The sequence below is a fragment of the Parastagonospora nodorum genome (assembly GCF_000146915.1).
Source record: "Parastagonospora nodorum SN15 chromosome Unknown scaffold_3, whole genome shotgun sequence".
NCBI classification, from domain to species: Eukaryota; Fungi; Ascomycota; class Dothideomycetes; order Pleosporales; family Phaeosphaeriaceae; genus Parastagonospora; species Parastagonospora nodorum.
Window position 1 is genome coordinate 546329 of NW_001884551.1, and position 16021 is coordinate 562349.

At 50.4% G+C, this 16021-nt stretch overlaps 7 protein-coding genes across 7 annotated transcripts; 4 read left to right on the plus strand and 3 right to left on the minus strand.

The window, feature by feature from the left end:
• Positions 1-321: 321 nt before the first annotated feature.
• SNOG_02094 (hypothetical protein) lies at positions 322-1831 on the plus strand (the record flags this gene model as incomplete). Its single annotated transcript, XM_001792659.1, has 3 exons — positions 322-1131; positions 1294-1494; positions 1736-1831. 3 exons carry the CDS (start codon positions 322-324, stop codon positions 1829-1831), a joined length of 1107 nt encoding a protein of 368 aa, XP_001792711.1.
• Positions 1832-2857: 1026 nt separating this feature from the next.
• SNOG_02095 (hypothetical protein) lies at positions 2858-3508 on the plus strand (the record flags this gene model as incomplete). The annotated part of the gene is made up of 1 exon (XM_001792660.1): positions 2858-3508. The coding sequence occupies one exon, from the start codon at positions 2858-2860 to the stop codon at positions 3506-3508; it is 651 nt and encodes a 216-aa protein (XP_001792712.1).
• Positions 3509-4875: 1367 nt separating this feature from the next.
• SNOG_02096 (hypothetical protein) lies at positions 4876-6226 on the minus strand (the record flags this gene model as incomplete). Its single annotated transcript, XM_001792661.1, has 4 exons — positions 4876-5025; positions 5080-5313; positions 5368-6099; positions 6149-6226. 4 exons carry the CDS (start codon positions 6224-6226, stop codon positions 4876-4878), a joined length of 1194 nt encoding a protein of 397 aa, XP_001792713.1.
• Positions 6227-7265: 1039 nt separating this feature from the next.
• SNOG_02097 (hypothetical protein) lies at positions 7266-11143 on the plus strand (the record flags this gene model as incomplete). The annotated part of the gene is made up of 7 exons (XM_001792662.1): positions 7266-7582; positions 7635-8279; positions 8332-8690; positions 8860-9376; positions 9420-9689; positions 9876-10455; positions 10619-11143. The coding sequence occupies 7 exons, from the start codon at positions 7266-7268 to the stop codon at positions 11141-11143; spliced, it is 3213 nt and encodes a 1070-aa protein (XP_001792714.1).
• Positions 11144-11832: 689 nt separating this feature from the next.
• Positions 11833-14287, minus strand: SNOG_02098 (hypothetical protein; the record flags this gene model as incomplete). Its single annotated transcript, XM_001792663.1, has 3 exons — positions 11833-13679; positions 13743-14063; positions 14116-14287. 3 exons carry the CDS (start codon positions 14285-14287, stop codon positions 11929-11931), a joined length of 2244 nt encoding a protein of 747 aa, XP_001792715.1. The 3' UTR covers positions 11833-11928.
• A 400-nt stretch (positions 14288-14687) lies between these two features.
• On the minus strand, positions 14688-14885 carry SNOG_02099 (hypothetical protein; the record flags this gene model as incomplete). Its single annotated transcript, XM_001792664.1, has 1 exon — positions 14688-14885. The coding sequence occupies one exon, from the start codon at positions 14883-14885 to the stop codon at positions 14688-14690; it is 198 nt and encodes a 65-aa protein (XP_001792716.1).
• Positions 14886-15260: 375 nt separating this feature from the next.
• On the plus strand, positions 15261-15830 carry SNOG_02100 (hypothetical protein; the record flags this gene model as incomplete). The annotated part of the gene is made up of 1 exon (XM_001792665.1): positions 15261-15830. One exon carries the CDS (start codon positions 15261-15263, stop codon positions 15828-15830), a length of 570 nt encoding a protein of 189 aa, XP_001792717.1.
• Positions 15831-16021: the final 191 nt, after the last annotated feature.

Consider the following 16021-nt stretch of genomic DNA (forward strand, 5'->3'; position numbering starts at 1 on the left):
CATCGGACATCACGTAAACTTATCTGATTGAACGATCAACTAGGCCGAAAATGGCTCTCAAGTGACTCGCTGAAGTGCGACTCGGTATGCAATTGGTTGAAAGCTGGGGTCTGCATCTCTAGCTCCATCAGATAAACCAATCGCCCAAGGTATGTATGACTCCGTATTCGCGTCTTCGGGTTCCAACGCGCTCCGAGATCTCCGCTCCGACCAATTCACTGAGAAAGCCAGAAATTGAAAGAGTATGGACGGCGTAGGGCCCGCTTCACTGGGAGTTCAACCTAGGTGAGCATCACTTCCCACCACCAACATTTGTCAACCATGCTTTCTGACATTCTCAATCTTGTTTACCTCCTGCTACGAGACTTGCCCTCGTTTGCCTTGTCTGCCCTAACCCATAAACTCGCAGCTATTGTCCACCGTTATACCTACAAGTCCCTGCCGCCCTCGCAGTCAAAGAATGTGGTCGTAGTCGGTGGTTCCTTCACCGGCTATTTCACAGCAAAACACCTGGCCGAAACGCTGCCCACTGGATATCGCGTTGTTCTTATCGAGAAGAATTCACACTTTAATTACGTGTTCGCCTTTCCGAGATTCAGCGTGGTTGGAGGTTACGAGAAATTTGCTTTCATTCCATATGAAGGGCTGGCAAAGGGAGCACCGAAGGGTATATTTGAGTTTGTGCAGGGAAAGGTCGATAATGTGGATGCGCGCGTTGTCAGACTGGAGGGTGGAAAGGAGCTGGAATATGAATACCTAGTGATTGCCACTGGCACGTCATCAGCGCTTCCCAGTAAAGTTGCGGCGACGGAGAGTCTTGATGCACAAGGAGAGTTGAGAGGGTTGCAGAGCACAATCGAGAAGGCGGCGCGAATCGCGGTTGTCGGCAGAGGCGCGGTAGGTATCGAACTCGCGAGCGACATCAAGGACTTCTATCCGGAGAAAAGCGTCGTGCTTTTACATTCAAGAGATAGGCTGCTGCCAGGTTTCGGGGAACGGTTACATGAGTATGTAACAAAGAGGCTCATTGATATGGGTGTCGAGATCTGGCTCAACGAGCGGCCAGAGATCATGGAGGGTAGTCACACACTCAAATTGAAACAAGGCAAAGAGGAGATTTTTGATCTCATCGTAAGTTGACCCTTTGGTATCCGAAGCCTTTTGCATTACTCAACTCACGCAACGCAGATCCCATGTACTGGTCAGCGGCCAAACAGCTCAGTCGTTTCTAACTTGTCATTGGAGTCGATCTCGAAAAATTCTTCTCACATTCTTGTTCGACCAACACTTCAGATCGTCGATGAGCGTTTTCCAAACATCTTTGCCGCTGGCGACGTTGCAGCGTCTGGTGGACCGAAGATGGCACGAGCGGGTTACATGCAGACCCTCGTTGTTGCGGACAATATCCTGTCTCTAATCAAAGGGAAGAGCAACATGAAGGTCTACAAGCCGATGCGTTGGTTGGAAGGCTCGATCAAATTGACTTTAGGAAAGGTGAGTCTAATAAATTGTCACTTGTCATTGTACAGTAAAGAGTGCACACTAATTGCTACTAGAAACATCTCGTGATGTATGCGAGTGAGTTTACTGGGAGGGAGATACTCATTCCATCGAATTCTGGGAAGATTGATATGGATGTGAAACGCCAATGGCGACTATTCGGGGCGGATGCAGGTCAGGTTCAAACAACAGAGAAAGATACTGTATAGATACCTGTTGTCTACCACGTTACTAGGGAAACTCAAGAGGCCGCGTGCCGTTGAACTTCCCAGGTAAAATTGCAAACTCATTCAACAAGGCGCATGTTGAGTGCACCAACATAGGACCATGAAGGTATGTGTTTCATGTTCTGAACGGGCGAAAATTTGATGTTGTCCTAACACGCACGCAGTGTATGCAAACAGAAGGCCGCGATTACAAGCGAGTTCAACGAACAAACGCAATTTTCTCCGTTCCACACGCACGGGTTCCTGTAATTTCTGAGCTAGCTTGATTGGGTCTGGTAGCACGAGACAAGACTGGAGAGATGCGTGTTTCGCTTTTAATCAAACAACGATGCCTGGTAGCACGAAAGTAATCCGCATGGCATTGGGCAGACGGGTGTGATGTCGCAAACTCGTCTCGAAACGGCTGCGAGACTCAAACCTGAAGCAAACAGACTATTAAGGCTTTCAAGAAGGAATGTTACGATCTTGCGTATTGAAAGTCTGCTAGCAGTTCGCTATTCACAGTTCGCAGTTCGCAGTTCGCAGTTCGTAGTTCGCTAGTTTGCTGATTGGAGGCCTAGTCGCTTTGAGACCTCGAGTCTAGGTGCGGCTGAGAATTGAGTAACTTATAGGCACGATAAGCGAGGCATGGCACGAGACATGAGTAGCGAACAGCGAACAGCGAAAGGTGTAAAGCGAACGGCGCGCAAAGGGTAAGGTCTTCCTTGCAGAGGTAGGTGAGGACCATTACGTTTCCCACAGTGGCGCCGACCTGCATGCACCTCTTCTTGGACTGCGGAAGCAAAGCTCAGCCGTCCGGACCGCTATGGTGAACGCCACAACGATCTAATTGGTGATTTCCATGGTATAGTATTCGCAACTCTCTTTTAGAAATCGCGCCAGTTGTACACATCGAACACCAATTTTGGATCCTTGTAGTTTCTGCATACAACATCCGCTAAATCGCAGAGATGCGTTTCAATGCAATCAATATCAAGCCTCACGGCATCACGACTCACTCGACGACGGACTAAGCACGCGAGTCACAACTCAATATCTAAGACAGCTCCTTCTGAAATTACTATATAAAGGAAACTGCCATTCCTGAAGTAAGAACTTACAAGACACACAGTTTTACAACAATCTACATCATGGTCGTTTCCGATTTCCTCAACCTCACTGACGCAGAGTACGCCTCCCGCATTCGGGGCTATTCAGACAGCCAGTTACATGAACAACTGAAAGTAAAGGGCACACAAGTCAAAGTCGGTCGCGCAGTCAAGATCTCCGGTGCCCTATTCAGTTTAACGGGAAAACTAGTGGGAAATGTCATCGACGATGACATTGTTGTTCCTATGGTTCTTGGCTCAATTTCCAGAGCCGGTGGACGTCGGGTCGTTTTGTCAACACAGAAGATACGACTCATCCAAGAAGAGCTCCAAAGACGTCAACTGGAGCACGAGAAGATTCAAGATGTTGTGGAGGCGCCTCCAGCGTACGAGAAAGCGATTGTCCGCGAGACTAGGAATGCCGACTCTAACAAACTGATAGTCTGTGAGACTCGGAACGACGACTCGAACAAAGCGATAGTCCGCGAGACTAGGAACGACGATTCGAACGTCGCTATGAGGGAAGCGACCCACCCAACTTTCGGCCATAATCAACCCCCACGAAAGAAAATCGATCATGTTCATACAAGAGGAGGATCACCGAAGTCTCGCAGTTTCCTGGCATTTCGAGGCAACTTGTGGCTGTTATTTTGGATGATGATTGCTTTGATAGCTATTTTTCGGCCGTTTTGATTTCGATAAGCACATTTCACGAATTATCATACTTTTTTAAACCCTAATAAAAAATCTTCAATTGAATTTTCCGCCTCCCACACTCGGTGTAGAAGCCATCGTTCAACGACGAGAACCGTTGGATTCACGAATGTGAAAGTTTGTCTATCTAACCATTCTGCTCCATTAGTCTCTTTGTGTATGAGAATTCGCGAGACATTCTTCTTTTGCGATCTTATACTAGGTTGAGCAAGTGATCGTTCTGACGATCGAACCAAAGTGAGATCAAATACGGACTTTCGACTACCATAGGCATACAGGATCCAATTAAGATTTAAAGACGATCAGTCTGTACAAAAACAGGAGCTTTAATTTCCTCATTCATCATCACCGTTCCTAGTCCATCTACATCTGCTACCACATCCGTCTCCCTATTCTTCGCCCATTAAGCTTATACGCACATATATATTGATGTTTCTCAAGCTATTACTCTACCAAAGACAGTGGGATGTCGAAATCAGAGCCTCCCATTCGCTCAAAGCACCTGGGAGGTAGTAACGTTGATGTTGCATAGAGTCAGGGCTCGACAGCACGCAACAAGGCTGAGTCGTCGCTGCATGGTCGTGCAAAGACTAGGAATCTCGATGAAGGGCTTCCGTGCGTTCGTAGCTGAGGAGTCTACGAACAGGTTGACAAGGTTCGGTTCGGTGGTAGAAGGAGCGGCACGGGACGCAAGTGTTGAAAGGTGGGGCGGCCCTCAGCCGCAATCCATGCAGGATCGCCACAGAGCTGGATTTAACCTAATTGCGAACAGCGAACAGCGAACAGCGAACAGCGAACAACGAACAGCGAATGACGAATGACGAAGAGCTACCAGCAACGGTGGATCTCCGCTAGCGTTCTACTTATACGCTCGAGCTGAGTGCAGTCCTGGTCATATATAGAACCTGATAGGTCTTAGGGTTCAGTCTCAATCACCTCGTACTCTTAGACAACCCTCTCTTGATCTCTGATCGTACTTCCTATTAAATCTCCCGTCAAACCATCGTTGTTCATTGATTCAGATACTTTATACTAGAGCAGGTGTCAGGCAGTCTGTGCTACAGCGTCTTCTTATGTCATGATTATAACGCAGTCTTTGATGCACCTTCTTACCGTCCCGCTTCTCTTTTTTCTCCTTTTTGTCCTTCTTCTTAGTCCCACCAGTCTTTCACCTTCTCTTCCTCCTTCACAGTCTCACCAACCCTTAACGTCTCAACACAGCCCTTCTTGTCGATCGAATCTTAACCTTGCCTTCCCCAGAGCAAACATCAAGGAACTTATTCTCATGCCTGGGTCTCGATCGTTGTTCGCAAGCTGTTACACATGAGCAAAGAGAAATATCAAAATCATAAGCGACTCACAAGCATATCCACCGCCCATCGGCCATCAGAGGTTGGCGATCGCAAAATTCTGATCGGAAATCCAGCCGTGAACCCATCATAGTACTTGAATGCCGCCATAGCTGCATCTACATCCATAACCCCTCTTATGCATGCCTTTTACCCATCATGTCAGTCCTCTCCTACTATATTTGGTATGCGTCAACTTACTCCGGCTGCATGATGAAGGAAAGTAGCGATGTACAATGGCATCACGTCGGGCATTTGTCCTTCCCGAACTTTCTGCGCGAACTCATGGACTGCTCGCCAAAGACTGTTTCGCGCCTCACAATCGTAATGATTGTATGCTTTGAGATATTCGGTTCGAGTGCTTGGGTGGAGCTTGGTATTCATCCAGGCATCCGCCGCGCCACATGCGAACCGGGTCAGGCTCACTAGTTTATCCTGTAAGAGAGATCAGCGAAGCATGCTAATACGACTTGTCGAACCTCAACATACACCGTCTTCAGCCATTTGCCTCGACCAACGAAAAAGCTCCGAGAAGGTGGCGGCGAATAGAGGTGTCACCGCCAGAACGCCCGTACGTGCATCTGTAAGTGTGAATGCCTCGTAACTGTCCCATAGCCGCACGATGCGATTCTCCAATCGCGTTTCGAAAGTCGTCCGGGTGCGCAGGCGCGAAGGTCGCATATTGTTCAGCCCAGGACAGTTGTTTGGACTCGAGACCAGGGTTGGGCAAAGCCGAACGCAGATTTGGGAAGGTGCAAGAATTGGTTCGTCGATCGCGAGGAATTCTGTTTCGTTCTCGACGCCATACTCGAGGGAATCTTGCAACCACCTGTGGACTGGAAGTTCGACAACATCCAAGGTTTCAGAACCTCCACAATTCATCGCCAAGTTCGGAAATGAATCCAGGTTCAGATGTTCCATTTCGGGCGTTGAATCAAGCGAAGAGTTTCTAGAAGAGACTCCCGCCGATTCCAGAGAAATGCTTGTTGCCCCAGAATACGGGCTCACGCTCTCTTGGTCGCCAACCTCAGGCGATTCATACATCCCGAGGGCTAGTTGGACGGCATCACCAGATACCGCAATCAGTTGTAAATCAGGATCTAGGTTCGGTGAACGCCGCCTTCTACTCTGCTGTCCTCGATTCGAAAGCCTGCCCGGGTCGCAGTGGTGCTTGAAACGTATGCATCGCTCGCATGTCGTGGTTCGTGTCGGACGCACGCACTGGTCGCAAGTTAGTCAACAAAACTGCCTGCCGCATCGAGAATCATACCTTCTGGCGGTCCTTACGACATTGTCCGCAATTGTATTTGCTAGCAAGCTTTCGGGGTTCGGTTGGCAAAGTCCACATGATGCCTTGCACGAGGCTTGGTAGCAAGTGTTCAGCGCTTCACGTGGAGTTGATATCGAGGCTTCTCGTCGCGATGCATCGACGGGCCTCCCCTTCCTCCCCCAGATATAGACCACTGGCGCTGCCCGAGCTGAACTGCATACTGCGAAAAGCAATATCTAGCTGCAGGTGGCGGACACGATCTAGGCTTTCAGCTCGACTGCCAATGTTGGCCCCCAGCCTCACCATCTCTCGCACAATGAGCTCAAATCCGATAGTTGAACACAGCAAGTTGCAACACAACAAGTCGCAACACAGCATCTTGGAAGCGATGATATGCTCATTTCTGAACATGGCGCTACGCGAGACAGTGTGCCATTCCCTCACGAAGTTCGCAAACCATCACCCGAATCTAGAAGGGTCTCGGCACAATGCCGGGAGAATCAAAACACCAGAATAACGCCAAACTCCAACGCGTCACACCCCTGCCAACCTTGCAGCAATAGAGGCAGCGTTCACGTGAAATGAAAGCCTGGATGAGAGAAAGCATTTGACGTTTAGAAATCTCGCGAAGATCAACAACAACGAGGATTGGTCTACACTGTTCAGAAGACACAGACATCTCCTATCAATTCGATCATGACTTGGAGCTAGAGGCGTGGTCCTGGGGTAGTCGCAAGTATCAGCGAGTCAGTCTTAATCTCGAACAACAATGTCTGGTAACGCGAAAATAATGCGCATGGCGTTGAACAAACGAGTGTCTAATTGCGAGAGCATCTTGCCTGGAACGGCGGACAGACAGATAGGCCGCTTCCGGGTCCGTAACGAGCTAAGAATGTGGGCTTATATGACAACCAATAGCAATGATGATTTAACTTCTAGTCAGCTGACTAGCTCAGCTACGTCAACGACTAACGATAATCTCCGTCTAGTTATCTCCGTCTGGAGCGTCCTTTCTCCGACGCACCAATATCATCGCAATGCAAGAGGACGAATGCATCTCACAGGGTCACTGCTTATATCTGAATGAGATTGCCTGGGTAATGCATATAGAGCTCTCATGTCCGCCTGTTCGCCCTTGCAAGTGTTGAAGAGACTAGCGTTTGGTCCACGAATAACAAGAGCATCGATAACATCAGGCAACCGCGCATTCTGGCAGAAGCCACACTTCACAAAAACCATCAAGATGAGTTCAATAGGCGGAGCAGGCGTTGGTGCAGGATTCTATGCAGTGGTCTCGAGTCCGGCACAAATTGTCACTCAGCCAGAAGGAATAGAAGACAAGGCACATCATCTGAAGGACGGGAAGGGCTTCACGAATCCGTGGGACAGCTACGTCCCAACCAGCACTTTTCAGGTCTTCAAGACTTTGCTCTGGTCGGTACTCAATTTATTACCAAAACCCAGACTAAATAATTAATTTCATCAGGCGCAAGATCACTGGACAATCAAAATCTCCGGATGTTACGCCGCCTACGGTTCCCGTCCGCACTCCAGAGTTCTTTCCCACACGCGAGACGCCCAAACTACGTGCAACATGGCTCGGCCACGCGTGCTATCTTGTCGAATTCCCAAGCGGTTTCCGCGTGCTGTTCGACCCTGTCTTCGAGGATTGTTGCTCCCCAATACAAATGAAGTCGCTGAAACGCTTCACGCCTCCGCCGTGTGAGATTGAAGATATGCCCATCGTCGATGCCGTAGTCATAAGCCACAATCACTACGATCACCTAAGCTATCCCACTATTCTTCGCATCTCCAAGAAATTTCCAGACGCACATTTCTTCGCACCATTGGGCAACAAGATATGGTTCGAAAAGTGTGGTATCACCAACGTAACTGAACTAGACTGGTGGGAAAGCAGAGACGTCAAACTCGAATCGAAACCCAATACTGAAGGGAAAGCTGTCTCAGTGACTTCGCATGAAGATCAACCTACCTCGACGAACTCCATCGCAGCGACAATAGGCGCTCTGCCCTGCCAACACATTAGCGCCCGCACACCCTTCGATAAATGCAAAACCCTCTGGGCGAGCTGGAGCGTCGAATCTGGGGGCGTAAAAGTCTGGTTTGGCGGGTACTTTCATCCCCTCTCGATCCCTCTTCTTGCATACTAACCAATCCAATAGCGACACAGGCTATCGCACCGTCCCATCTCTCCCCCCATCCGCCGACGACTACTCCGAGGAATTCTCACATCTTCCCGTCTGCCCTGCCTTCGCGCAAATCGGCACACACCGCGGACCTTTTGATCTCGGGCTAATTCCCATTGGCGCGTATGAACCACGATGGATGTGGTCACCTGTTCATGCGGACCCGAAGGATGCGGTGAATATCTTTGTGGATACGAAGTGTAGGCACGCGTTAGGGATGCACTGGGGTACGTGGGTGTTGACGGAGGAGGATGTGCTTGAGCCGCCGAGGAAGTTGGGGGAGGCGTTGAGGTGGAAGGGCGTAGATGAGGGGAGGTTTAGGGTTTGTGATATTGGTGAGGGGAGGGAGTTTGAGAGCGGGGACGGGAGTGGGAGAAAGGATTAGGAACACAGTTTGGTGATGTTGAAGTGTGCTTTTAATGTTGAGGAGACCTAACACCTACGTCCTATTAGTTTCAACAACACCCGCATGTGATGTCATGTGTTGAGCTACGATACGTACAGAAGATGGAGCATATGCACTAATGGGCCTTATCAATGTCGAATTAAGGCCTATCTACGGCGAAGGAGCCCAAATGGCGTTCCGAAGGCTTCATGATGAAGTTCGTAGATCCGAAAATTGTATACAAGATATACGACTCACAGGCCCGCGAGACGACGAGACGCGCATTGAAGACACCAAGGGCGGACTACTACAAGAATCCTATCGCTGGATACTAGACCACAGAAGCTTCGAACAGTGGCAACACGACCCGCTGAGTCGCCTCTGGATCGAAGGTGATTCTGGGGAAGGCAAAACAATGCTGCTCTGTGGTTTAGTCAATGAGTTGGAGAAGACGTCGCATGGAGCTACTGTATCGTACTTCTGTCAGGCTGCAGACTCGCACATCAATAGTGCTACTGCTGTGCTAAGGGGGCTATTGCTCCTGCTGCTTTCACAACACCCATCGCTTATTCACCATGCTCGAGCAAAGTACGACCAAGCAGAGAGCAAAGGTCTGTTTGAGGACCCAAATGCATGGTATGTCCTTTCGGAGATTTTTTACAAGCGTACTACAGGATAGGGATCTGCCAACCACCTACCTGATCATTGACGCCCTGGACGAGTGTACCACCGACCTACCGAAGCTTCTTGAATTCATTATGAAGCAGTCCACGAAGCATACCTGCGTGCGATGGCTCGTATCTAGCCGCAATTTGCCACACATCGAGGAGAAGCTATATTTTGCAGATAGCAAAATGAGACTGAGCCTCGAAGTGAATGCGTTTTCAGTGGCAAATGCTGTTGCTATGTACATCCAATGGAAAATGTCTCTCTTGGCAAAACAGAAAGGGTATGATAAGAGAATGCGAGACGCGGTTCTTCAGCATCTAACAACAAACGCGAATGACACATTCCTGTAGGTGGCATTGGTCTTTCAAGACCTTGAAAGGACGTCGAAATGGAACGTACTGAACAAGATAGGCTCCTTTCCACCTGGACTGACTCCTCTCTATCGGCGAATGCTGCGACAGATAAGTGAATCAGATGACGACGAACTGTGCAAGTTGGTCTTAGCAACAGTCACGCTTGCTTACCGGCCACTCGCGCTAGAAGAAGTGGTGGCACTGAACAAGCAGCTACAAGACATCGGTGATGATACGGACCTAGTGCAACAGCTCATTAGCCGATGTGGCTCCCTCCTTACGATACAATCGGGTCTGTTTTACTTCGTTCATCAATCAGCTAAAGATTTCATCCTTGCCGAAGGTGTTCAAGAAGTGTTCCCTAGTGGAAAAGATCATGTTCACCGCATATTTCTGACACGTTCGATTGAGACCATGTCAAAAGACCTACTTCGAGACATCTACAGCTTGGCTGATTTGGGCTGTGGTATCGAAGAAGTGACGAAGCCCGACACAGATCCTTTAGTTGCATCGCGCTACTCATGCGTCTACTGGGTAGACCATTTATGTAACTCGAATCTTGAAACATTAGACAAGGACTCTGTCGATGCGTTTTTGAGAAACAAATACGTCTTCTGGTTAGAAGCCCTCAGCCTGGAGGTATCCATGATCAAGGGTGTAATCTCAATGGCAAAGTTACACTCTTTGTTCCAGGTGTGTTTGGATAGAGCAACTTTGGAGCAACGTCTGCTGACCAAGCTTGTCAGATACAAGACTCAAACACGTCGGCGATAAAAACAATGCATCACACTACCAAGAACTCGAAGTGGCGTACCGAGAACTCCAATGGACCGCTCTGTTGCTCGATTCAACTCAGCTTATTATCTGCTATCATGAGGGCACAGTCAAAATCTGGAACCTCAGCAGCCACATGTGCACGAAGACACTCAGGGTTAGAGACGGTAACCCATATCGTGTGGCCTTATCACAAGAATCAAATCAGCTTGCATGCGTATTTCTCGCACAAATGTCTCCGATACGGCTTGAAAAGAAAGCGAGTGTTGTTACTACATGGGATATGCGCAGAGATGTACGTTTACAAACACATTCCACCCAAGGAGATCTCTGGAACTTGTTTTACGATACCATGGGTACACACCTACAGACCGAATACGGTCCCATTGGCGCGACACCAGAACCCTTGCTCATGGATATCAGCCATGACGGAAATTGGATCACATATTCTGGAAAGAACGTTCTTCGAATCCCGGTGGAGCACCGCGCCCATAGATACCTATTCCCTACCACTACGTGCAAGCCTATTTGTGGAACTAAGTTGGCTATCTTGACCCAAGCGGGACATGTGTGGTTATGTGTCTACACTGGGCGGAGAAAGGAGTAAAAGCCTGGAATTCTGAGCTGTGCTTCAGCTTAGATTTCATAACACAGAATTACCGCTGTAGTAACAAGACGCTTCCATGTCTCTTTGGATGCCTGCCAACTTATCAGGAAGGACGCGGAAGTAAATATGAGGTCACCCCTCTCAGAACAATAACATGACAGCGACGTGCCATGTGTTACCGTGGAAGTGCGTACACGCTGACTCAACTCTACACCATCCAGGCTCGGGCCACCTTCAATAGCCCTTATCATATTCTCACTTACGCCTCAGCATTGCTAACATCAACGTCGACATCACGTCGGATCCCGTCATGCTCCCTGCACCTTCCAAAGTTCCGCCACCACACATCAACAAAGTAGAACAGACTGATACGTCCAAATAAGACGTCCCTAGCGAATCTTATGGCTATGTGTACATTTAGGCTTCTATAGGCACTTGTGATAAGTATACCCTCAAAGGCTATCAGCTCATGTTGTGTAAGTGCAGAGCAGGCACGAATTTTGCCACTGCCTGGTGGCATCGCGCCAAACGTTGTCTGTGGAGTACGTACTAATACACAGATCCCACAACTGTGCATGAGGCACAAACTGTTCAAGAGACGTGGACGGGGACCGGGCGTGCGAGGTTGGTATTGACGTGGAAGAGGGTTGTGTCCAACATGATCCCTCCCTCCCTCCGCACACCACATTGATAAGATAAACCCATAAAATTCTCGACCGACCAAGCTAGATGCACTTCCAAAGTTTACGCCCGACCTCACAAGCTAATAGTACATTGCCGCCCCCCTACGAAGCATTCCCCAAATCATGTTCCTTGATATACTCGGCCCCCTTCTCCATCCACTCCTGCCTACTCACAAAACTGCTCCTACTCTGCTTCGCACCCGCCCACTTCGCCGCGCCGCGCCACGCATCAAGCACGCAATCGCCCGCCCTGCGCACCTGTATAGTCTGCTCGGCGGGTAAGACGGCGCGCAACTCGGTGCGCAAGCGCTCCTCGAAGCCCTGGAACAGCGTGTTGCCGCCAGTCAGGAAAATATCCTTGAGCACGTTGTCGCGCGCAGGGGAGTCGCCTAGGCGCTCAGTCAGGATGTTTGCGGCGATTTCAACGATGCCGGCTTGGTCGAGGCCGGCGATGGTGGGCTGGAAGACGACTTCGGGGACGCGGATGCGCTCGACGTTGAGGTGGATTTGGTTGACTTCTTTCTGGGACTCCTGGTCGTACGGGTAGGGGCCGTGGAGGAAGGCATGGAGGATGGATTTGGTCCAGTCGGTTTGGGCTTCGCGGGTCGAGTCTTCAGTGAAGTTGGGGTCGTGCTTAAGGAGTTGACTTTCGATGTCTTTTAGGTTTTTATTCAAATCCTCCTCTTCTTCGTCGTCGGAGCCTTCGCCGGTGGCGATGGTGCGGTAGACACCCCAGTCGGCGTCATCGGCACCAAATGTGTCGTCGTCTCCTCCGCCACGTCGTCGCTTCTTGGTGGGTTGGTCAGATGCGAGGTTGGCGATAGATTTCATGCGCATTTGGTTGGCGAGGGATTTGCGGTTCCCGAGTTCGGCCTTCATGCGCTCGCGGTCCTTCATCTTTTGGACAATGGCTTGTCTTGCTATCCTCCTCTCCTCAATCCATGTTTCCGGGTCAGCTTCGCGGCGCTCGTCGTCGAGGCGCTGTTCTTCTGCTTGGCGTGCCTTCTCCTTCTCCTTTTCGATTTTCGCGCGCTGGCGGGCGTCGTAATTGGACTTCATGAGACGCTGCTGGCGCTTCTGTTTAATACCCTCCTCGTCAAGCTGATCGTCAGGGACTTCGAGAAGTGGGAAAGTGGGCTCCTCCTGTGCCTCTTCCTCGACATCACCAACATCCTTGACACGTGCCTTCTTGATGCCCTTTTCCAGCTCCTTGACTCGCTTGTCGAGCTGGTTCTCGTCATCAAAGTCATTTGACTCTAGCACACGCGCCTTCTCTTTCTTTGTGGGGATTTCCGCCAGTTGTGCCTGTAGTTGTATGTAGTACTCCAGCTCCTCTTCCTTCTTCTTCAGCTTCTCCAATCGCATCTTCGCCGCCTGTGCTTGTAATCTCCGGCCGCCCTCCTTGCGCTTCTCTGCCGCGGCCGCAAGCTCAGCCTCTGTTTTCTGTACCACAACCTGCTCCGTGTAGGGAAACTGAACAACGTGATTCCGATCCTCGAGACCAGTCCAGTCCAGGTAGCTGCTGATTTCCGATTCATAGTCCTTTGAGACATAGCAATGCTCTCGAACCAGATCCTCTGCTTGTACGTCGCTGATTTTGCCTGGGAACGTCGGGTACTTCAGCTTGAGCAACTTCAGAAGGTATTGGGCGGACTGGAAGCGTCCCCAGTTGAGGCGTGTGGCTTGTGATAGGAGCGGTTTCGAGTTGACGACGGGTATGACGTGTGTTGATGTGTATGAGGAGTCCATAACGAGGCCGGTGCTGCCGCCATTGTATGAGTAGGAGAAGAGGGAGTCGACGCCGTATGCGACTGAAGGTGCGCCGTAGCATTCGAAGAGGATTTCGGACATGGCTGTCGCATCAATTAGCAAGGATTTCGCAGGAAACAGATTTTCAGTCATGCAAAGGGACATACTCTTTCTTGCGTAGCCCAAGTTCGCTATGGGCTCTGTCATGACAATTGGCCTGTCTATGCGCCCTGATCGCCCGTCCACGCCCAGCTTGAGGAAGCAGTAATCTAGCACACCCTCCATTGCGTCCCAGTTGTTGATGATGTTGCTTCCTGGCTCGTAAATGGGCTTTGACTGTCCTCGCGCCGTGCCGTCCGAGTAGACATCAGCTCCAACGAAGGTAAAGGTCCGGTTGAGTTTGCGGTCCCTGTATCGCGCCATATTCGGCAGTACTGAGAGTCGAGGTTTTGTGTCAAAGGACCATCCTGCGCGTACTGCTGATGAGCCTGGTAATGTATGTTAGTTATGCTTCGTTATGTTTCAAGGGCTGCGCATTACCATTGTCGATTACTATGGCGGTCTCCTGATTGCTGCGCGACCAGCCCTCAGTATCTATTGGCCTGTAGCCTTCGAAGGGTGGCTCGTTGACGGTCCAGAGCTTCGTTGGCGCTGGTTTGGGCGAGTTGCGCCCTGAAGGCTGCGGCGCATCGTTGGTTGCAGAGGGCGCCATGGTGTTGCGGATGGGAAACGTGGAGGAGCTGCAATGGGAAGTTTAGGTCATGTTGCGAGGATGGGAAGTGGCGCGTTTGGCTCGTTAGCGCGTGTACTGCTGGAGATGCGCGGCATGGTGATTGCTCGTGAGGTTGTCGCAGCATGCCCGTGCACCAATCCGCGTATACATGACCAGGTTCGAGAAGCGCATTCTACATGTATTTCGGCGAGTTTGTAATCATTTGTTCATTTCTCTGGATATCTCATGCAAGCCAGCGCGGTGTCTCTTTCTATAATCACGTCTCACGCAATTATAGCGAGGATATCAACACATCCGACCAGTTCCCACCACTACCATAACACCACGTTCCTTGCTATGACTACGCCGGGTCCTTCAGGCCGTTCGTCGCTAGTCAGTGTTAGGCGTGCCTCCAGCGATACTTCGCAAAGAGGAACATACCTTCGAGGTGGAAGAGAACGTTGGATTGGTAGTTCTTGAACATCTGCGCAACGAGCTCTGTGTCCATATTCTGGATGTTGATCTCCTGCAAATTCTTGTTCAACATCATGATTGCCTCGTTCAGTTTCTCCTGCAATGGAATCAGCTTGTCGTACATGTGAATGTCCTTGGGAGACTGACAACATTGACAATGATACGAGACAATAGCTGGCTTTGTTGATGCTCGTGAGGACTCTCCTACACATATCATCATTAGCGCTACGTGTCAAATCATCTCAGAGACACATCTAATATACCATCTTTGCGAATTTCGGTGGGTTGATTGTTTGTGAGACGCGCTTGGGTGGTTGCGGGGAGGATCAATGCGGTTAGTAGAGGCACGATTTGGTGAGCGATGATCCCGGCCAGAGAGCTCTCCATCACAAGCTCCATCTCTCATGCACATCCGCGACTTCGCGCGATATTCTACCAAGCAAAGGGTTTAGGGCTCAACGTATCAACCAGCACCCTCGAATCATCGCACACTATCGTCATGGCGCCTCTTACTGCCGCGTCCGACGAGAAGACGCATCAAGCGCTCCTCGACAAGCTTGACATACACGCGACTCCAAAGCCCTTCCGCAACCCAAACTGGAAGCCACCGCAGCGCCGCAACAAAAACTTGAAGCAGATCCTTGGCGAAGCCTCGCGAAAAGAGGCCTCGGTCATGGCGACACAGAACAACAGCGGCCAGTCAACACCAGCTGTGCCTTACTCAGAGGGCAACGGAACGCCTGCCGGAAACGTGGGCCGACCGCCGAACATTGCACAAGCAGCTCAGAGCCTGAGTACTTTGGTGCTGGAGAAGAATGGCAGGGCAGCGGCAGGAGGCAATGCGACAGGACCAGCACCGACCTACACGAACATCGAATCGGCACCGAGCTTCCACCCAAGCAGCCAGAAGAAGTACTGCGACATCACTGGGCTGCCAGCACCCTACACAGACCCGAAGACGCGATTGCGCTATCACAACAAGGAGTTATACGGCACCATCAGGACGATGCCGCAGAACGTGTACGAGGCATATCTGGCTGCGAGAGGAGCTCACACCATCTTGAAATGAGCGCATACTGGGAACTACAGTCTCGGTGGGCATGTTCGTTGTGAAGCCACGGACATATTCGTCGCAGCTGGAGTGACGGTACTGCGCCGTCATGGCTTCCTCCTATCGATGCCGAACACAGCGTCCTAGAATCAGCCAGAATACATCACAAGCTCGCATCAGTCTTCTAGCTCGGTCAGGGGTGGCAGTCA